This window comes from Vipera ursinii (assembly GCF_947247035.1).
Source record: "Vipera ursinii genome assembly, chromosome: 1".
In the NCBI taxonomy this organism is placed as follows: Eukaryota; Metazoa; Chordata; class Lepidosauria; order Squamata; family Viperidae; genus Vipera; species Vipera ursinii.
The window spans coordinates 272,585,562-272,606,925 of NC_139512.1; the positions used below are offsets into that span (position 1 = coordinate 272,585,562).

At 39.1% G+C, this 21,364-nt stretch overlaps 1 protein-coding gene across 1 annotated transcript in view; it reads left to right on the forward strand.

Annotated features, from left to right (window-relative positions):
* The window catches only part of UST (uronyl 2-sulfotransferase), a gene marked incomplete at its 5' end in the record, with an annotated part of 130,291 nt that extends 109,837 nt beyond the window's left edge, over positions 1 to 20,454 (forward strand). Inside the window, 1 exon segment of the mRNA XM_083374639.1 lies at positions 20,049 to 20,454. Within this exon segment, the coding sequence (XP_083230765.1) occupies positions 20,049 to 20,332 (284 nt within the window). The 3' untranslated portion in view covers positions 20,333 to 20,454.
* Positions 20,455 to 21,364: the final 910 nt, after the last annotated feature.

Sequence of the window (21,364 nt, forward strand, 5' to 3'; positions counted from 1 at the left end):
AATGATAATCTTAAAAAGGATTAGGTAGCACTTTTTAAAAACAACTTTTATTTTGTTCCTTTTATAAATATATCGGGAACACTGCTGCTTGGAGTATTTTCATATAAAGAAAGATTAACATCTATTAATTAAGAAAATGTTGCTCTAATGTTGATTTAGGCACCAAAAAAGAAAGGAAAAGAAAAGAAAGCATGCTTATAAATATAAATTATTTTTTATTTTTTTATTTTTTTTATTTTAATTCCATTTATATCCCGCCCTTCTCCGAAGACTCAGGGCGGCTTACAAGCTTAGCAGTAGCCTTCATTCTATGTATATGCCTGCTTATTAAGGCTTTCACACACACCCCAAGCAGCATTATTACAAAGTCAGCTTAGTTGCCCCCAACAATCTGGGTCCTCGTTTTACGTACCTCGGAAGGATGGAAGGCTGAGTCAATCTTGAGCCTGGTGGGATGCGAACCTGCACTAATCGCAGGCAGCTGGTGTTACTTAAGGAGGCATTAGCCCACTGCTCCACCAAGGCTCTTATACATTTATCTGAACAGGAGCCATAAGGCTTCAGTCATTTGTGCATCTAGAACTGGTGTTTACTACAGTGGATAAAAATTCCTCTACATGGGTTTATCACTTGCATTTGCTCTCCAATAGTCACAGAGTTAACTTCAATCAAGCACAATATTTTCAGAGCAGAGGGAAAACAGAGGCTCATACTTTCATTATGTAACAAAAAGTTAGTGACAGACATTTCTAAATTCAAAAATGGCTGGGTCAAGTTGGATAATAGCAAGGTAATTGCATAGATATGGCTCCCAATACTTACCAAACTAAGTATGAATCAGTTAATGCCTAGATTTTGTAGTCTCGTGTATTTTTTTTAAAAAAATGCCTTTTTTTTACAAACAACAACCGCAAAAGAACCTTGCAAGTAAGCTGAGATAAGATGGTGGCAGAGAAACAGAGCAGCCCACCAAGCAGCCTGCCGCAGGAAGGGTACTAGAACTAAATCTACAACAAAGAATTAATAAACCGGATGTGAGTCTTGAAAGAAATAACTCCACAGTGCATGATCCTAAATAGGCCACAAAATGTCAACTTCATAATGTTAAGTCAAAAAGAAACAAGTTCTATAAATATAAACAGGAAATTAAATAGGAAGTGTACGTCCGTCTGTCTGTTTCTTTCTATTTGAGGCAAATGCCTCTTCTACTGAGTGACAAAGAAATCCAAACCTAAAGCTGCATAAGTGGAAAAACAAAAGATGTCCATTCTTTCTTCTCCCGCTCAAGAAAACCCTGTTGAGAAAGCCTGGGAATGACCGTGTTCTCATGCCTCTAGTCTATGGGTTATCCCATATATATATATAGAACGAGGACAAGAAATAACCTGCTAGATGAATGCTAAGAATGCTTAAGTGGGCAAGCAGAGTCTTCCTAAAGATTCCCATTATGTTCCAGAGCCCTTGACTATATACTGTAACCTGTGGAGCCTCTGCTATTGCTATGTGCAAAAGGCAGAGAGAGAGCAGTACTCAGCTGTTTGAAGAAGTGCCTTGTGTCAGATAATCTACTTGAGAGCTTAATATGGTTCCCAGGTAGACAGGTTTTTATGACAAGTTATTGACCCACCATTGACCAAGTGGGGATTTTCCTGCATACGAGACTATACTGTGGCTGAGCATTGTACAATGATTTCCGTGATAAAATTGAGGAAAAGGCTCATCCTATCAGTAGAAAATTCAAATGCATCTGTTTGCAGTTAACCGTTCTAATTATTGGAGCTGGTGGGCAGAGGAAATGGCCACAACACAATCTATCCTAGTAATGAGAAAACAGCTTACCCAAAACAGTTTCCCCCTGTTTGTTGTTGTTATAGAATTGTCTAATGCATATAATAAGTAGAATTTAATGTAACTAATATATCAGGAATAGGATTTGAGAACTCACCAAGGATATAGAAACTCTGAACAACCAGCAATTGGTTACATCTCTTTCTCAGTAAGAGAAGATGAAAAGCATTAAAGGCTTCTGGTAGGCCGTATGCTAATGAAGCTCTTTTATGGTACCCCCACAATTGAGGTCCACAAACCCATAAGGTATTTTAGATGGGAAAGGTTTAAAAGACAGCCCAAATTTAATACGGGTGGCTCTTAGGTTACACCCATTTGTTCAGTGGCTGTTCAAACTTGCGATGACGCTGAGCAAGAGAGACTTAAGACCGGTGCTTAGAGTTCCATTTGTCACAACAATCGGGCCTGGACTGACTATAGTTTTAAATTTGGTTTTATTGGGTTAATTGTTATGTATTTATTATATTTTGTTTAATTCTTTTTTAAATTTTGTATTTTACGTTTTTTAACTTTTTATTGTTGTGCCCAGTAGGCCATACGCACTCTAGCCACGCCTACCCATGTATTTTAACTTTTAATTTTCCCTGTAAACCGCCCTGAGTCCTATGGGAATAGGGCGGTATATAAATTTAAATATAAATAAATAAATAAATAAAATAAATTCCAACCTTCTCTCACCATTCCAACAAGCAAAGAGGAAGCCAGCAAGAAGTCAGAAGTTGAGGTTACCTGAGATCCTTGCTTAACAACCTGTACTGTCTTTGCTTAATGACAGAAAACAGGACTGCCATCATCAAGCAGCATAATCCCGCAACAACAACCATTACAACCATGTCGCTTAGCAATGGCAGTTCCAGTCCCAATTGCCATCATAACCGAAGGACTTTCTCTGTGACCTTTCTCTCACATATTGACCGTACAATTACAGCAGACTTAAGATTTAAGTGGCCCATACAATATCTAAATGGTCTTTTTTCAGGAAGCTTTATAAGATTGATAAATCATGTGTAACAAAGTTTTTTTTCCACCTATGCATCCTTTGTTTATAAGTATTAAAATGCAAATATTCAAATATAAATAAGGTAAATTTCAGAACTGCCTAGCTGGGGATAAAATAACGGTTAACTGGAAAGAACATTTACGAAAGAATGCAGTACTCTAGGCAGATTACAGAATGGTGTTGATTCTCCTACTGTACATATAAACCAGTTCTGCTCAGACTCCTGGAAGAAGTGTTGCTAGGGTACTAAATTATATTATAAATTACAAGTGTAGCTTAAGGGCAATTATTATTTCTTCATACATAACCTGAGATATAAATAAAAAGACTAAGACTACACAGAATTCTTGAAACTGTACAGAGTAATAAAAAAACCTACTAGATTTGATTTAGCACCACATCAAAAAGAAAAGCCTTCTTTTGTTTCATTTACTGGCCTTCCTCCAACTTTGTGGAAAGAATCTGCTTACCTTAATCAAAGGTTTCTGGAGAGATGTAAATCACCGGCTTCAGGCCATACAGTTCTTGTCAGGGTTATCCACTCAAGTATTGTTCTCTGATTTTTTTTGTTTGTTTTAAAATCCACCCGTTCAGAAGATGAGACTGGAGTAATCTGACCCTGTACATGACCAACAAATGGTTCTCGACTTACGACCTTTCATTTAATGACCATTAAAAGTTACAGAGGGGCTGAAAAAAGCGACTTGTAACTGGTCCTCCCATTTGCGATCATCACAGCTTCCCCACAGTCACGTGATCAGAATTTGGGTTGTTGGCAACCAGCATGTCTTTATGATGGTTGCAGGATCTTGGGGCCTTGGGGTCACCTTTTGCAACCTTCTCAGCCACGTTCCAACAAGCAAAGTCAACGGGGGAAACCAGAGACATATAACGATCACATGATTTGCTTATCAGTCATGGCGAAATTGGTCACATCTCACTTAACAACTACATTGCTTAGTGACAGAAGTCCTGCCCTCGATTGTGCTTGTAAGTCAAAGACTACCTGTATGTTGAATCCAGAAACAAGAAATTAGACACTGATTCACAACAAGATTTACAAGGGACATGATAGCTGTGTTCCAATATCTCAGGGGTTGCCACAAAGAAGAGGGAGTCAAGCTATTCTCCAAAGCACCTGAAGGCAGGACAAGAAGCAACGGATGGAAACTAACCAAGGAGAGAAGCAACCTAGGAGAAATTCCCTAACAGTTAGAACACTTAATCAGTGGAACAACCTGCCTCCAGAAGCTGTGAATGCTCCAACACTGGAAGTTTGTAAGAAGAGACTGGGCTGCCATTTGTCTGAAATGGTATAGGGCAGGGGTGTCAAACTGCCGGCCCATGGGCCAGATGTGTCATTGGGAAGCCACGCCCACCCCATTGCCAGCAATGGTGAAAAAGCCAGCTTTTTCATGAGTTTGACATATCTGATATAGGGTTTCCTGCCTGAGCAGGGGGTTGGACTAGATGACCTCCAAGGTTCCTTCCAACGTTATTGTTGTTGTTGTTATACAACAGCTGAGTATTTCTTGACTGCATAGAAGAAAGTTGATAGAAAGCATTCTTACTCATCATACTCTTCTTAGGAGAGAGATTTGCTTAGCATAAATTATCTGAAGCCTGAATTTAGTTTCATCCACCATTTTATTTATGATTATATGTTGTGAACAAGAGTTTTATTGAAGGTCAGTCTGAAAGCTTTTTAAATAGATGAAATAAGATGGCTGGACTAAATGATCACATCAAATTCAGTTTTATAGCTATGAATTGTTCCATTAACTAACCATTGAAACAATACAAAGCTATAATGATTTGCACTTTCAGAAGGCTCACTTTGTGTTAAGATTAACAACAGAGTGTAAGGTGAGGGATGTGGGCTGGGGTTTTTTTTGCAGATCTGAACAGAATTGTATGCACATGTTAGCATTTTGTTAGAAATCACACTCAGCAGATTTTTCTCTGGTTGTAACATGAGCCGCTTGAAACTGCAAGTGGCTTCAGCTAATTTTTTTCCACGGAGTTCTAGCTCAAACTTATATTAAGGTGATGCTTAAAATTGAATAATGGATTAGCAGCAGGCTTCTAGATTTTCAGCACCTTGGCTTTTGGCATAAGATTTAAAGCGAGAGTAAATTTAAATAGAGAGAAAAATTAGATCAATTTCGAGTGCTTATTATAGTTGGGTGCTTTGAATATTTTTTAGAATAAACTATTGTTTGTTTTAGATGCAAATGATAATCTTGGAAATTGAGTATTTAATATCATGAGGAGAAGGAACCATATGCTAGGTTATTTCATTTTTTGGGGGTCCTTGGTGCTTGCTTGTTTTCTTGCAGACATTTCATTACCCTAACTAGGTAACATCATCAGTGCCAGTGAGGAGTGCTGTTTGCTGTCAGTTTATATTCTGGTGTCTTGTCTGTCTGAATGGGTGGGGATGGTCATAGGCAGGGGTGTCAAACTCAATTTCATTGAGGGCCGCATCAGCATTGCGGTTGCCCTCAGGGGGCCGGGTGGGTATGGCCAGGGTGGGCATGGCCTACTGGGTAGGCGTGGCTAGAGTGCGTATGGCCTACTGGGTGGGCGTGGCTAGAGTGCTTATGGCCTACTGGGTGGGCGTGGCCAGCTCTACATCGTTCGCATCAAGGCTGCCTATGGGGGCCTGGGCAGGAGTGGGACAGATCTGTGGGTCTCTGGCAGAAGGAGGGTCTCTGGGCCAGAGCCAAGGCAGCGGGGGCCGTTCCCTCACTGTTTCCAGGATGGCTTCATGGGCCACATGAAACCACTTCACAGGCCGGATCCGGCCCCCAGGCCTTGTGTTTGACATGTCTGGTCTTAGGGATTCTTTGGTTGGGCTGTTTACTAATGGCTCTGTGGCAGTTTCTTGGTTGAGGTATTGCTTACTTGATTGTTGGTCTGAAGGTGACTTTGGAGATCTATGCTGATCTGGGTGCTGATTACTGATGGAGGTTTTTTTCTCTTTTGGACTGGTTGATTGTCTCTTTTGCATAATCTACAGATGTTGGTAATGTCTATGTGTGTATTGGTCGATGATTTGTCAGAGTGTCAGGCTTCTAGAAATTCCCTGGTGTTTTTTGGATTTGGCCTGGTCTAAGATAGTCACATTTTCCCAATTGAAACTATAGTTAAAATCTATCTATATGTTGTGAAATTAAACAATTTCCATCATACCTTTTGACTGCCAATTGGATACGTTCTGCCAGTCTTCTGCTTGTTTGCCCTACGTAATGATTTTTGCAGTTCTTGCCTTGTAAGTTGTAGACAATTCCTGTTTTTTTTTTCTTTTGCTTTACTTATGTTTTGAAGGGCTTCAGCTGGCTTATGTGCTGCACTGATTCCATGTGGTTGTAGTAGTCTACTTGTGGTTTCTGAGATATTCTTGATGTGTGGCAGTGTAACTCTTTTTAGGGTTTGTGTTGATTGTGCTCTATTGGGTTGAGTGGTCAGGGATTTTTTGATGTTGTGTGGATATCCATTTTGTTGGAACGTGTTGTGTTTTCTGCTGTTCCTGCTTGCTGCAGTGTGTTTGGGCTCATTTAAATAAAGTCCTTTACACAGCTTCTCTTGTGGGAGGTTGGGTTGTTGCTTTGCTAGCGGAGCACCTGGTTAATATGGGTGATTTTTCTGTAGACTTGCATTTCTAGTTTGCCATTGTGATCTCTGCTGATCAGGATGTCCAGGAAGGGTAGCGAGTTGTTCTTTTTTTCTTCTTTAATAAACTGGATCCCTTTAAAAATGTTATTGATGGTTCTGTGGGTGTTCTCTAATTGACCCTTTTTTTATTATGGTGAAGGTGTCATCATCTATATTTCTGATCCATATTTTTGGTTGTATTTGTGGAAATGCTATGGCTTCTAGACGTTGCATGATATTTCATTTTTGGAAGTAGGATGGAACGGCTTCACAATCTACCGTTTCTTGTCATTATTAGTCCTCGTACTTCAGAACTGCAGCAAGAGATATGACATGTTGAAGAAAAAAATGAAAACATCAATTGACTGACCAGCAATTTCCCTTACCTCCAAACCATGAGAAAAAATAATTTGATGGGTAAAAAGCAGCAGCGCCCTATTACTACTACTAAATCCTAGTCCTTACTAGGGAAATATTGAAATGGTTGTTAAATCAATAACCCTTCCACCCCCTTCTTTTCTCAATCTTACCCATAACTTATTATATTTGATTAAAATTGTTCTAAAGAAATAATTCCTGATTTTAGGAATTAAAACAGTAGAAGCAGTAGTAGCAGTCTAGAATTTTACAGCTTAACGGGGTAATAAATATAATTAAATATTTTTGGTTTCAAGCAAAATAAAATCCAAATATAAATTTGTAACTAGAGGCTTATTTGGGGCTATTAAGATGTGTTGGATTTTACAAACAGTATCAGTAGTTCTCTACTTACAATCATTTGTTTAGTTACGACAAATGAAACAAATGAGTTGCAACTGGTCTTCACACTTACGACCGTCATAGCATCCCCACAGTCACATGATCAAAATTTGGGTGCTTAGCAATGGGCATGTATTTACAATGGGTTGTACATCCTGGGGTCATGTGGTCACCATTTGCAACTTTCCCAGACAGCTTCCAACAAGCAAAGTCAATGGGGCAAGCAGGATTTGCTTAACAACCATGCGATTCACTTAAGAAGCGCAGTGATTTGCTTAATAACCATGGCAAGAAAGGTCATAAAATTAGGCATGACTGACTTAACGGCCTTGCTTAGCAATGGAAATTCTAATCCAAATTGTGGTTGTTAGTCAAGACCACCAAAATTAACTGCATCGAAGGAAACAAAATCTTACTGGTCTCATAGGAAGAACTGTACTGTACATAAAATAAAGCAGAATTGTCTGAGTACTTTGCCAAATAGGGAACTATAAAATGGCCCTTGCCTCTTTATGGAAATGCCTAAACCCTCTGGGAAAAACAGTAACTGTAGCCAATGGATAGTAATATAGTTCCTTGCACCCTTTTCCATTTTAGTCAGACCTGTCTTCTCCTTCCATACTTGATTAGGTACATACAGGGCTACCTGAAATATAGTCCTTAAGGATTTAGATCAGGGGTCTTCAAACTCAGCCCTTTTATGACTCATGGACTTCAACTCCCAGAATTCCTCAGCCAGCTTGCCTGGCAGAGAAATTCTGGGAGTTGAAGTCCATGAGTCATAAAAGGGCCGAGTTTGAAGACCTCTGATTTAGATTGACCCCTTTCAAGAAGGGTAAAGGAGCTATGGGATTCCAGTTGAGCACTTTTGTTTATATACATGCTCAGACACATATGACTTTAGTGCTGCTGGAATATGCTGTGGCCTCTGGCAACGTAAAAGGGTTGTGTTGTGTTGTTGTGTTGTGTTGATTTTGGATGTATTCTGAAATTGGTAGAGCTATGAAAAAGTGTGCCCAAATATTTAAAGATTTTGAATTGTTCCATTGTTTGGCCATTCAGAACTATACTTTGGAGAGGGGAAAAAACACATTTATGGCTTCAGAATAGCTTTAAATTTCATCTGGCAAAAGTGAATAGCTAGGCATTTCTTGGGCTTCCGTATACTAACCAAGCTTAATACATAACATGCTGGAAGTTTAAAATATATTTCCTTTTTAAAAACTGGATTCTCCTAGAGGTATTTATTGCTTGTAACTAATTATTTTCTAATGTACCACCTTCCTTTTGATTTTTTGACCTTTAATTTTTTTAACCCATTTCTCTTGTCTCATTTTCCACAAAGCAAAACAGTGCTCCAGCATCTAAATTATCATCATCTTCTTCCGGGCATTATTCTCACCAGTGCAGTGTTTTGGGCCGATGAATGCCACCTTGCATGCTGAAATGCAGCATCTGGGTCCAACTGGGCAATTTCTATGTCTGCATTTATTGTGTCTTGCCATTTTTGCTTCGGCCTTCCACGTGGGCGCTTGCCATCTGTATTAAAGTGGAAAGTGATGCAGCCAATGGACTGGGGTGCTGCTGGTAGGAAAATGTATAAATAAAAAGTAATTTACTACAGAAGTGATTTTTAGGTATTTATGTTGGATAAAATATATGTTTTTGTTCATGGCAAAAGGAAGTTTCCAGAAGCAATTAAGGATAAAGATAAAATTCAGCCATAAGCAACTGACTACTTCAAGTCCACTGAAGGAAATTAAACAAATTATTTTATTCCAGATGTTATCAGAATTCATTTTTGACTATGTATTTTCCACCTTATGAAATAAACTAGTGATGAAAGCTTATTTTTTTAAAAAAGGAACAACGTTATCTGGAAGAATAAAAAACAACGTAAGTACTTACAAGCATCAGGAAGGGAAAGAGACAACATTGAATTGGTTATTTGGATTAATTGTTAGTCTAATGTCCAGTAGGTGGCAATAAAATCTAATCTTCCAGTCTATTTGAATGAGAATTATATATGAACTCCATCAAACTACTGTGGAGCATTTTTGTTTAATCTATTAACAGTGCAAACATTTATTTCAGCCAATGATTTGAAGGTTCCTTTTTCTTCTAGGCTTGGATTGATGCTTCTCTTTATGCTACTCATTCTTGAGCTGATGCAGTTTGACTTGGGTCAGGAGTAGTGTAGACATACAACAAACATATAATAGATTTCAGTTGAGATATTCTTACCGTAGTTGGAAATTTGTTCTCTATTCTATGAGAGGTAGATAATAGCCAGGTTTCTTCAATTTGTAGCAGTAAGGCTTAACTGTAGGTCTTAATGTATTGTTGTGTTTACCTTGAATTTTTGTCAGAAAGTAATCAGCAGTCAATGAGATTGTTTCTACACAAAGCAGGGGACACTACTCACCATTTGTGCTAATGCATTCTGGGTCAGCTGCAATTTCCACATCATTTTTAAATGCTATTCCATGAAGAAAGCATTACAGTTATTATGTCTTGGTTACCAGCTCATGAGCCATCAAAATCAGATTTGTGTCTTCCAAATAGGGAGTTTAATTTATCCCTTTCTTTAGCACCAAAGCTAGATGAATGTTACACCTTTGCTCCGTGAGCTGCATTGGTTACCAGTTGTCTTCCGGGTAAGGTTCAAGGTTTTGGTTATGATCTTTAAGTCCCTACATGGCATGGGTCCGCGATACCTCGAGGACCACCTGCTGCCGGCGTCGACTCCCCTCCGCCCTGTGCGCGCCCACAGAGAGGGCCTCCTCAGGGTGCCTCCTGTCAAGGAATGTCGACTGGTGGCCCCCAGGGGGAGGGCCGTCTCTGTGGGTGCTCCGGCGTTATGGAACCAACTGCCGGTTGAGCTCCGGACGGCATCAGACCTCCGATCCTTCCGTCGCGGGTTGAAGACCCATTTATTTGAACTAGCGGGTCTGGCCTGATGGGGGTACATGGGTTTTTATAGGCTTGTTTTATTATTCTTGTTTTAACTTGGGCATTGATTTAATTGTCTTTTAATTTTTGTATTGTCATTTATATTTATGCCCTGTGAACCGCCCTGCGTCCCTTTGGGAGAAGGGCGGTATAGAAATCTCAATAAATTAAATTAAATTAAATTAAATCGGTGCTGGATTCAGAAAGCCATCCATTTGCAACCCTGATCCATAAAAGACTATGACCCCATCCAGAACAGACATTTCTCCAGAATCATAAAATCCATTCTCTAAAATCAATAGTAATTTTATCAAAGATTACAATTTTAACGGTCAAAACTAGGCCGAACTAAAAAAAGAATTTAAAAAATGGAAGGTGCAGAAACAAAAGAAAAAATAGAGAAATTGAAAAAGAACAAATATAGTAAAGAAAAAGAAGAGAGAGAGAGAATACTTTCCACTTATCACCTTCTCTTACAACTCAACAAGTGATCTGTTTCCCATAATCCATTTCTTAGTTTTCACAGAACATTGAACTTTTTTTTTAAAATGGTAAAATTAACAAGAGTTTTGACATTTCCCTTTAAGCCCCCAAGTTAAAGGTGGTCTGGTCTAGACTGATCTAGATATTTTGGTATACTAGTCAATGCACCTCATGGGAAGATGTCATACATGAGAGAGAGAGAGTCATATAAAAGGCTGACCAAGAGAAATCACATATTCTGAAAAAATGTACTCATGAAAAGGAGAAGAAATATTGCTTGTTTTACTATTATTTTATTTTATTATTTTATTGTATTTATTTTATTTTATTTTATTATTTTATTTTATTATTATTTTTATTTTATTTTATTATTTTATTTTATTATTATTTTATTTTATTATTTTATTTTATTTTATTATTTTATTTTATTTTATTATTTTATTTTATTTTATTTTATTGAATTTATATACCGCCCTTTCCCGAAGGACTCCCACTAGCATGAGTGGGAGATGTAAAGAAGCAAGGGCATTCCACCAACTACAGACCCCAGTAAGAATGGACCAGCAGAGCAACGGGATAATAATGTTTAAGGCATAGGAAGGAGTTGATGTTTGTAAAGGGATTTCTTAAGTGAGCTTCGTTTCCAGCCAGTTCACGCACAGGAGTAGCTTAAGACTGTAGTAGGGAAGAGTTCGTAATATTGGTTATCGATAATAGGGGTGATGGAATGCAGTTGCTTGCCAGTAGGGAGGCTTTTGCAGTAGCCTGTTCTGGAGAACTGTAGAATATTTTAACCCATGTGTTTCAAGTGAAGAAAGAGCTACTGTATCGTGGAAAGAAATTCACAGCTTAATAATTGCTAAGCAAACTATTTTTATAACTGTACTTTGGGAAAGAGTAAATGAGAGTAACAAGACGGCATACACTGCAGAACTGTATGCCTTTTTTTAAAAAAAGGCTGTCTGATACAATTGAGCAGGACATTAAAATGGTTGCCTATAAAAATTGAAAAGTAAATTTAATCTCAACTTCCTTTCTATTTTTTTTTTAAAAAAAGTTCATCTTGGATGCAGGCATTGGAGATATTTAAGGACTCTTAAGAATGCCATCAATAATGTTTTTCAAACCCTCTTTTATTTCCTGTATGATTCTAGTCCAGAAGAGAGTAGATCCAATTATTCCCTTTCCAAGAGACAGAGGTAACCTGTGGGGAAAGTTATGTTAGTTGTCATCAGAAGAAAACATTAGTATCTCTTTCCCCTCTTTATCATTTTGTTTACTTCTGAAGAAGCTTAAGTTCTTGACAGTTGGATCTCTGTTCCTTTAGGACTGGATTGAGGGATGGCTTCGGTTGTAATTCTCTGGCTGTTAGCCAGAACAGTCAGAATCCATGTCACAAGTGGACTTTTCTAGAGAGAGAGCGAGTTTCATTCTCATTTTGATCTTCTCTCCTCCCCCCCTCCCCTTTCTTAATGTCAAATGTCCTCAGTTTTTGAATCGGACTCCTTACGTATTAAGTGCTGTGAAGTGTTCAAACTCAAGAGGAAGGGGAAATGGGAACGTCTACTTTTAGTACTTTAGTTTCATAAATGATTAAGGGTACTCTTAATCAGAGCCGTTTTGAAATAAAACAGAAGACTGTCGTGAATGTGAAACCCTTTTACTTATCCTGTATTGGCTTGGTGCCATAACACTAAGCAAAAGTTTTGGCTGGAGAGGCCCCACCCTGCCTCACCCTCCCTGACCCAGCCCTTGCCTGTCCTTCACAAAGCAGCTTTGGATGCCATTAAGCCCACTTTCCAGGCTGAATAAATGTTGACGCTGATGATTTTCTACCCACATAATAATTTTATACGTCAACCTTTTTTAAAAAAAATACAAAGAATTCATCTTGTTGTCTAACTCTTATCTAAGTTCTATCTACTGCGTAAGGCAGACATGTCAAACACAAGGCCCGGGGGCCGGATCCGGCCCACGAAGTGGTTTCATGTGGCCCGCGAAGCCATCCTGGAAACAGTGAGGGAACGGCCCCCACTGTCTTGGCCCTGGCCCAGAGACCCTCCTTCTGCCAGAGATGCTCAGATCTCTCCCACTCCTGCCCAGGCCCCCATAGGCACCCTTGATGCGAACGATGTAGAGCTGGCCACGCCCACCCAGTAGGCCATACGCACTCTGGCCACACCCACCCAGTAGGCCATGCCCACCCTGGCCACACCCACCCAGCCCCCTGAGGGCAACCACAATGCTGATGCGGCCCTCAATGAAATTGAGTTTGACACCCCTGGCGTAAGGACACGATGAGTTCCTTCAACTCCCAGCCAGTTAAATATGTCTAGTTTTCTCATCATCTTTCCTTCCACCTATTGCTAAAATTGCTTTTAAGTAGAAAACAATTTTTTTAACATGGGCTTTAAATATGAAGCAAAAGCAGAAAAAGAACCGTCAGCTACCTTCCCCCATGTTTCATTTTTGAATTGTTAAAAATGACTCATTACTCCTCAGACCTCAGTGCAGCATACAATTCATAATCGTAATCCATATTTTCCCAAAAAAGAATGGAATTCAGAGTGAGAAGTCTCTGAGAGATAGCTCACTTCCTCTTCTTTATTTTAAAGTGTCCCTATAATGTTCCAATGTTCACGTACCCAAAATTTAGTTATTTTCCATCAATTTTTAGGGCAGTGATGGCGAGCCTTTTGGAGACCGAGTGCCCAAACCGCAACCCAAAATCCACTCATTTATAGCAAAGTGCCAGGGCAGCATCAGCATTGTGGTGCCCTCAGGGGGGTTGGGGGGCGTGGCCCACTGGGTGGGCGTGGCTGCTGTGCTCAAGGCAGATTTGGTGGGTGTGGCCAAGCTAGGTGTGGCCACCTTGATGTTGCTCATGGGGGGTTACCTGTGGGGGCCGGACAAGATTGGGGGAGATCCAGGGGGTCTCTGGTGGGTGGGGCGGTGGGCAGGAGGCTCGTCCTGCAGGGTGGAGGCTCGTCCTGCAGGGTGAGGCAGGGGGTAGGGCAGGGGTGCCATTGCTGTGGGGCAAGGCAAGGCGAGGCAGGGGCGACTGAGCGCATAGGGGCATGCTCTACCCCAGACATGTCAAACACAAGGCCCGGGGGCCAGATCCAGCCCGCGAAGTGGTTTCATGTGGCCCGCGAAGCCATCCTGGAAACAGTGAGGGAACGGCCCCCACTGCCTTGGCCCTGGCCCAGAGCTGGCCATGCCCACCCAGTAGGCCATACGCACTCTAGCCACACCCACCCAGTAGGCCACGCCCACCCTGGCCATACCCCTGAGGGCAACCGCAATGCTGATGCGGCCCTCAATGAAATTGAGTTTGACACCCCTGCTCTACCCCATGTACTCGAGCTTGCTAGCCGGCTGCTTTGCTTCCTTTGTGCTGGGCAGAGCTGTCGCTTTGGGAACCAGCGGTAGCCTAATGGACCTGCACAAGCTTCCAGTGGTGGCGGCAGGCGTGCCCAGAGAGAGGGCTCTGAGTGCCGCCTCTGGCACGCGTGCCGTAGGTTCGCCATCACTGTTTTAGGGTATGATTTTACAGTGCATATGTGCAGAAAAGAGGAGCAACTTCAACAGTAAAAAGAGGAGCACTTTGCCTCCTAGATTTTCCCCTACCAATTCCCAAAACTGGGCAGAAAAAACACCCTATTGCTGCAAGTGAAATCACTGCCCCATTGAGGGATCCTGCAGCTTTCCCAATATATAAATTTGATAAATAATTTGCATTCCCCATAGACGATCACACACACACACACACACACCAAATTAATTAAACAATAGATTGAAATGGATTACAGATGCAATGCTGGTTAATTTAATATTTGTGATGAAGAGGAAAAAATACCTTCAATCACATAATTCCTTGTTTGTTTCTTTTAAGAAAGCCAAGCAGTTATCAAACCTGAACATGAGATTTGTTTAAGCAAAAACAGAACTTCTAACCTTGAAATATTAAGAGGACATGAAAGAACATCGGCTAAAATAAACATATTTAATATGTTCATTTTTAATCAGCTAGAATAGATGTTGTTATGTTTGAAGAAAGAATCTGGCTCCACAAGTTTCTTGGACAATTGCCAGTCTTTAGAGTAAAGCTTCTATAAACATTGAGAACTCTGTATCAAAACATTGCCTCTGGTATTTCCCATTCTTTCACGGGTTCAGCCTGTAAGAGTAATAAATATATGTGATCCATTATCTCAGCACTAAGTGCATTGTCATACATTGTATAACATCTATTGTATCTCATCATTTTATTGTAGAAAATAGCTAGAATATATTTTTGTACAATTAGTGGTTCAGACAGTTGTAAGTACTTGGGGCTTTTTTTTTTAAACATAAAAATTTTTTTTAGAAAAATATACATTATACAGTATATAGCAAAGCAGTACTTTTGGTTTTCCATTGCTTTTAGATAGATAAAAGGAAATTTGGAGTTTTGCTTCACATGGCAAATGCTTATGACTGTTTTGCCTTATATTTTCCCCCCGCTTTCTTATTTTTAGCATGGATTTTATCAAATGTGCAAACTGAGATTTGGTTGACTTAAGTAATAAAAAGCCAAAGCAGATACTGTAAGACAAAATAAAGCTTTCTAAAATGAATTGCCCACAGTTTGCTGCCCTCCATATGGCAACCTGTCTAGAAGGTCATATAAAGTATGGCTCTCCTGTCTTCAACTGACGCAGCTGAGTTTACACAGCGTTTTTAGTATGTTTGGTCTGGCATGGAGCCAAACAGGCATAATTTTTTTTCATTGTACATATTTCGTAGATGAGTTGGGTTGGTAAGTTCAAGAAACAGGTTTGAGAGTTACTTTGGATTTTTTTATTAAAAGAGTTATTTAAAGAAAATACATAGGCTGAGGATTAATTTACTTTAATTGGGGTTTTATTTATACAGGGATAAATTTAATCTTTTTTAAACTTGGTTTTTAACTTTTGTATTTTTGGTTTTTAATTACCCTGTAAACCGCCCTGAGTCCTCCGGGAAAGGGCAGTATATAAATGTAATAAAATAAATAAATAAATAAATAAATAAATAAATAATAGTTGTATAAACAAAATAAGGTGGAGATTAGCACCATGATAGAGGTTGTGATTTGGTTAATTAGGCTCAAATCTATAATGGCAAGTTAACATCAGTCATGATGGAAGATGAGGATTTAGTGCAGTGAGGTTAGGCAGTTTTTCATTGTGGTTTATTCTTCCTAGAAAAAGCAATCTGTATAGAATGAACAGCCAGAGTATTTGATAGTTAATTCACGCCACTTATCCTCCTTTGAGGCTGTTGAGACAAACTAGATGATATAGTCACATGTTTTGCACTGCATGGTTTTAAACATAATGTGGACCTGGATCAGCCAATCATATTAGGACAATGACTTGGCACATTTTAATCTTTTACTACCACTGGAACCTCTGTCAGAATCAAGACTGACCTATATAATACTTGGGGGAAATAACATGGTAGAATCTGATGTGGGAATACAATAAGATGACATGCACAAGCTCATGAGCCAGCAGGAGCTCTTTTAAATAATTGCCTGTACAAGATATTGCTTGTCGATCTCAACATTTACACTGGGATGCACAGCCAGTGTCACAACTGGAGTTAAAGAAAAGAAGTCCAAAATAATATCAACAGGACCATCTAAACACAAATCAAAGGGTCGAGTAGAGTCTCAGATAACTAGCCATAAGTTCCTTTCAGTGCAGGCACTATCAATGCCATTTACCCAGTTCCAATATATGTATGATTAGGAAAAAAAGATTGAAACCCATCTTTCACATAATGGTTCCAGGTAAGTGTTGCTTCAGCAGCTGATGTTTAAAATCTGTAGCAGTGAATAATATTATAAATAGCTTTTCCTTCAAAAGGTGATACGCAGGGTGATACATTCCTAGTAGTTCTCACTTTCTGTAGAGGCAGCTTCCAAGGATTTAGTGCTGGAGGAAATGAGGTTTGAAAGGTTGAATCCTTCATCTTGCCATCCCACAAAAAATTTTCTTGTTATCTGTAATGTAAACATAATGTTCCAAAGCTGTTGAGTCATAGTCTCGGATTTAAAGTAGGAATGCAGAAGGCTTTGTGCAAGGAGTCATATTCCAAAACTAGATGGGGACAGGACAAAAAAAAATACTATTTTAATTTAGTTGATTAAAATAATTTCTCCCCATTTGTTCATAGGTAGTCCTAACTTAATAGCCAGTTGCTTAATGACTAGTTGAAATTACAGGGCCTTGGAAAGAGTGTTTTATGGGCTGTAAAGCACTGCTGACTATCATAAAATGTTGCACTGTGTCAATATCCTCAAATTGGTCATATGACCCCATTTTGGTGCTTGGCAACCAGCTCGCATTTACATTCAATTGCAGCATCTCACAGTCATGTAAACCAGAGATCTCCAACCTTTCCAGCTAGGCGGACTGGTGGCAGTAGCAGGGTGAAGGGATGTTTTCGCACACGTGCGCTGTTTCACAAATGTGCACACATACGCACAATGTCCACTACTTCTGCAACCTGGTTCTGAATGGGCTGCAGGCTGAGGGTTGGGGACTCCTGATGTAAATGTAATTTGTGCCTCTTTTGTAGTTTTCTAGGAGAAAATGGCAAAAATATCCATTGCATATGCTGGATTAGTTTAATGACCGGGTGGGTCATTTGACCATGATGTCTCACTTTATGGTTGTCATAAAAAACAGTAGTAATGATCACCTCAATTGTAATTTATAACCAACATTCCAAGCCCAATTGTAGTCATAAATCAAGGATTCCTGTAATAATTTTCCTCTGTTATTTTTTTGTTGGCTTGTGAAAATATTTTTTTATTTATTTTTTTATTTTATTTCCATTTATATCCCGCCCTTCTCTGAAGACTCAGGGCGGCTTACAAGCTTAGCAGTAGCCTTCATTCTATGTATATGCCTGCTTATTAGGGCTTTCACACACCCTAATATTTCACATATTTACTGTAATTGGTCAGATTTTCAGAACTTTATAGCAATTAAGAGCAACAATAAACAAGACACTAATTAAAAAATCCATAGTAAAAGTAAAATCAAAACTTAAAACTATAAAAACTCAAACATAAAATCAAGCAATCTTGGGGAACCTATCACTCACTGTCACTACTTCTGAGTAACTCTTGTTTTCTAAAATATGAACCCTAAAGCTGCAGGGACAAGCCAGATTTCTCCAGAGAAGTTACTACATAATGTAAGCCATCAAAAAGCAATGCTTGTGTGCGTTGTATAATTTACAGAAATGGAGAATCACCAGCAGTTTTCTCCTGACACACACAGATTGGACAGGTTAATTCTGATTGAAGGCATGCCTAAAAAAACGGTGCAAAAAAAAAACTTTGGAGGCTCTTGAGATGCTACTTTAAATTTTTGGAAGACAATAGATTGGGCTTTCCTGGATTAAGGAGGAAGAGGAAACTGATTGCACATACCATTTAGCTCGTTTTATATCGGATAAAACACATAATATGCTGCATTAAAAGGATTTAGTGACTGATTTTCGTTCAAAAAATATATAAATGAAGATAAATGAATAGAGGATTCCAGAAGAATGCAGTGACATTTGCAGTTATTGTTTCTTCTTTTTCTCTGTTATAAGCACTTTCAGTTTTGTAAATTGGTTCCAGATTAAGATATGTTTCCAGTGAAAGTGAAATTGCAGAATTTAAATTAAACCCTGTGTACGGTCACTCATGCGCTCGTGACCTCTCGTCTTGACTATTGCAATGCTCTCTACATGGGGCTTCCCTTGAAGACCACTCGGAGGCTCCAACTGGTACAGAATGCGGCCGCGAGAGTTGTCTTGGGAGTTTCCCGGTACTCCCATGTTACACCTTTGCTCCGCGAGCTGCATTGGTTACCAGTTGTCTTCCGGGTGAGGTTCAAGGTCTTAGTGATGGTTTTTAAGTCCTTACATGGCATGGGTCCGGAATACCTCGGGGACTACCTGCTGCCGGCGTCAACTCCCCTCCGCCCTGTGCGTTCCCACATAGAGGGCCTCCTCAGGGTGCCTCCGGTCAGAGAATGCCGGCTGGTGGCCCCCAGGGGGAGGGCCTTCTCTGTGGGCGCCCCGGCTCTGTGGAATCAACTGCCGGTTGAGCTCCGGATGGCACCGGATCTCCGCTCCTTCCGGCGCGGGTTAAAGACCCACTTATTCGAACAAGCTGGCCTGGCCTGATGGGGAGTTAATTTAGGGTTTAAATTATTTGTATATTTTTATTGTTTTATTTTGGGCATTAATTTAATTCTATTTTAACTTTTGTATTTTTGTATTTTTATTATATGCCCTGTTCACCGCCCTGAGTCCTTCGGGAGAAGGGCGGTATAAAAATTTAATAAAACTTAAACTTAAACTTAAATTGTTATGATGAACTTTTTACTGTCTGTCTGTCCATCCATCTCTGTCTATCTACTGTCTTTGTCAGAATCCATTTATATCACATTCATAAATGTATGTTTAAAACATTATTTCCCCCCCCCCCATGGATGCTGCCATCTCCCGAGGAAGGAGGAGCATATGTGGATTCAGCCTGCCTTAGGTTATTTCAAAGGCCAAGGGGAAATCTTTTGAAATGGGGGAACAAAAGGGAGGGTTAGAGAAGAAGGCATCTGGCTTCTTTTAATTCTGGAGAGGAAGAAAGCAATAACCATAAAGATTCGAAGTTCCTTTTTTTTCCCATGAAAGGGATGACACGAAGTAGAAGGATGGGGGCTGACCAAATGGGGTTGAGGGAAGGGGGGTTGAACCGGGTACCCTTTATAAAATTTCAATTTGTAAAACAATACTAAGTCCTGTCTTGTATTCCCACAACCAAGCATGTCCTAGTAAAGATTCCTTTTGGACTAGAACTGACTCCAGGAGTTTTTGTCTTCCTAAGACGTGGATTGGGGTGGGTCCTGACAGTCTTTCTGTACATCCTGTTTAACCCTGATTACATTTGGTCTTTGTAATCTCATTGAGAAATTTTAGTTCTCTCTTGGATTTATTCATCAGGAAAATTCTGGAGTCATGCTTAAATGTCTGGATTCTACTGATGTTAGAATATTTTAAATATCATCTCTTATTCAGAACCTTGCAGCAATGTTTTGCTTAGACTATGCTAAATAAAAATACGTGTGTGTGTGTGTGTGTGTGTGTGTGTGTGTGTGTAAAATAAATTTGGATTGCTGACAAAAACACTCAAGATATGTGTGTGTGTGTGTGTGTACATACATATATATACATACACACACACACACATATATATATTCAGAAAATAATGAAAGTAATTGTCTTGACATAAATTGCTCTTTATGCAAATGTCTTACAGAACATAGGAAGCTTGGCAATTTAACTGTGACAGTGAAAAAAACCGTCCCTTCAACAGAATCCATCCAGATCTTGTACCAGCGCATGAGATATGAATATGAATTCTACTACTATGTCAAAGAGCAGTTCCACCTGCTAAAACGCAAGTTTGGATTAAGATCCTCAAATGGTAACTCTTCTCCTAGGCCAGAATTTGCCATTCCTTCCCTAGAAACTGAAGAGCCAGTAACAGAAGATGAGGAGCAAGATGATGAAAAGTGGTTAGAAGATATTTATAAAAGGTGATGCCAGATTGATTCCAAATTGTTTGAAAATGCTAATAAAAACCTGAAGAAAGGGAGTTAATTCAAAGCAGCATTAAAAAGACATTTCCCTTAGATTGAACTGATAGAAGCCTTTCTGAAAAGGTGTATTTGTTGAAATATTTTGTTTGTTTCCTTGGCTCCATAGAATTATTGTAGTTAGAACATACTTTTAAGTATATCATCTCTTGTTTCATTAGAAATAACATTGATGTTGTACAATATTTTTGTATATGGTACATTTATATATATATATATATATATATATATATATATATATATATATATATATAGTCATTTGCAATTTTCACAAAGCTAGCTTGCCTGATGTAGCATTTAATTTGCCCTATTACAGTTTTATTTGAGCACATTGAAATAATAGCATGATATAAGAGATTTGTCATTGCCTGAATAAGGAATGCTGTCATTCTAAAATAACAAAATTATTCATTGCTGCTAATACTATTTGGAAAGAGGCAACCAGACTATTACCAACGGTCATAATAGGAAGATGAAGCAACCTAATTAATGAGTTTTCTGCAGTTTAGCATGCTCTAGTTATGTTGGACTACAACTTCAGTGATTGCCAATTAGTTCTGTGTTTCCAGTAATTGGCTGGCAGCAAGGAGAGTTGCAGCATATTTGGAATTTAAGAAAGTGAGTATCATTAAATATCAATACAGTGCTGAGGTTGAGTATAACTGAAGAGGATAGTATTAATGGATTTTAAAATTAGGCTGCAAGGGAAAATATGGGGTATTCTTTTTTTATTTTAAAGGCGGTCCCTTTTTCCATAGTAGTTTTGACAATAAGCAAATACCCATGAAAGAAGGGGAATAAGAACTTTATGGGATGAGAAGAATCTTGGAAAAAGCATTTCTGTAACATTATAAATGCACTAGTTACTGATGAAATTAATTGGTTTTAATTTGAAGACATTTTTTCTGAAGGTGGAAATTTATAATGAATACGCCTCAACTACTCTGAAAATTTGATACGTACTAACAAACAAGAT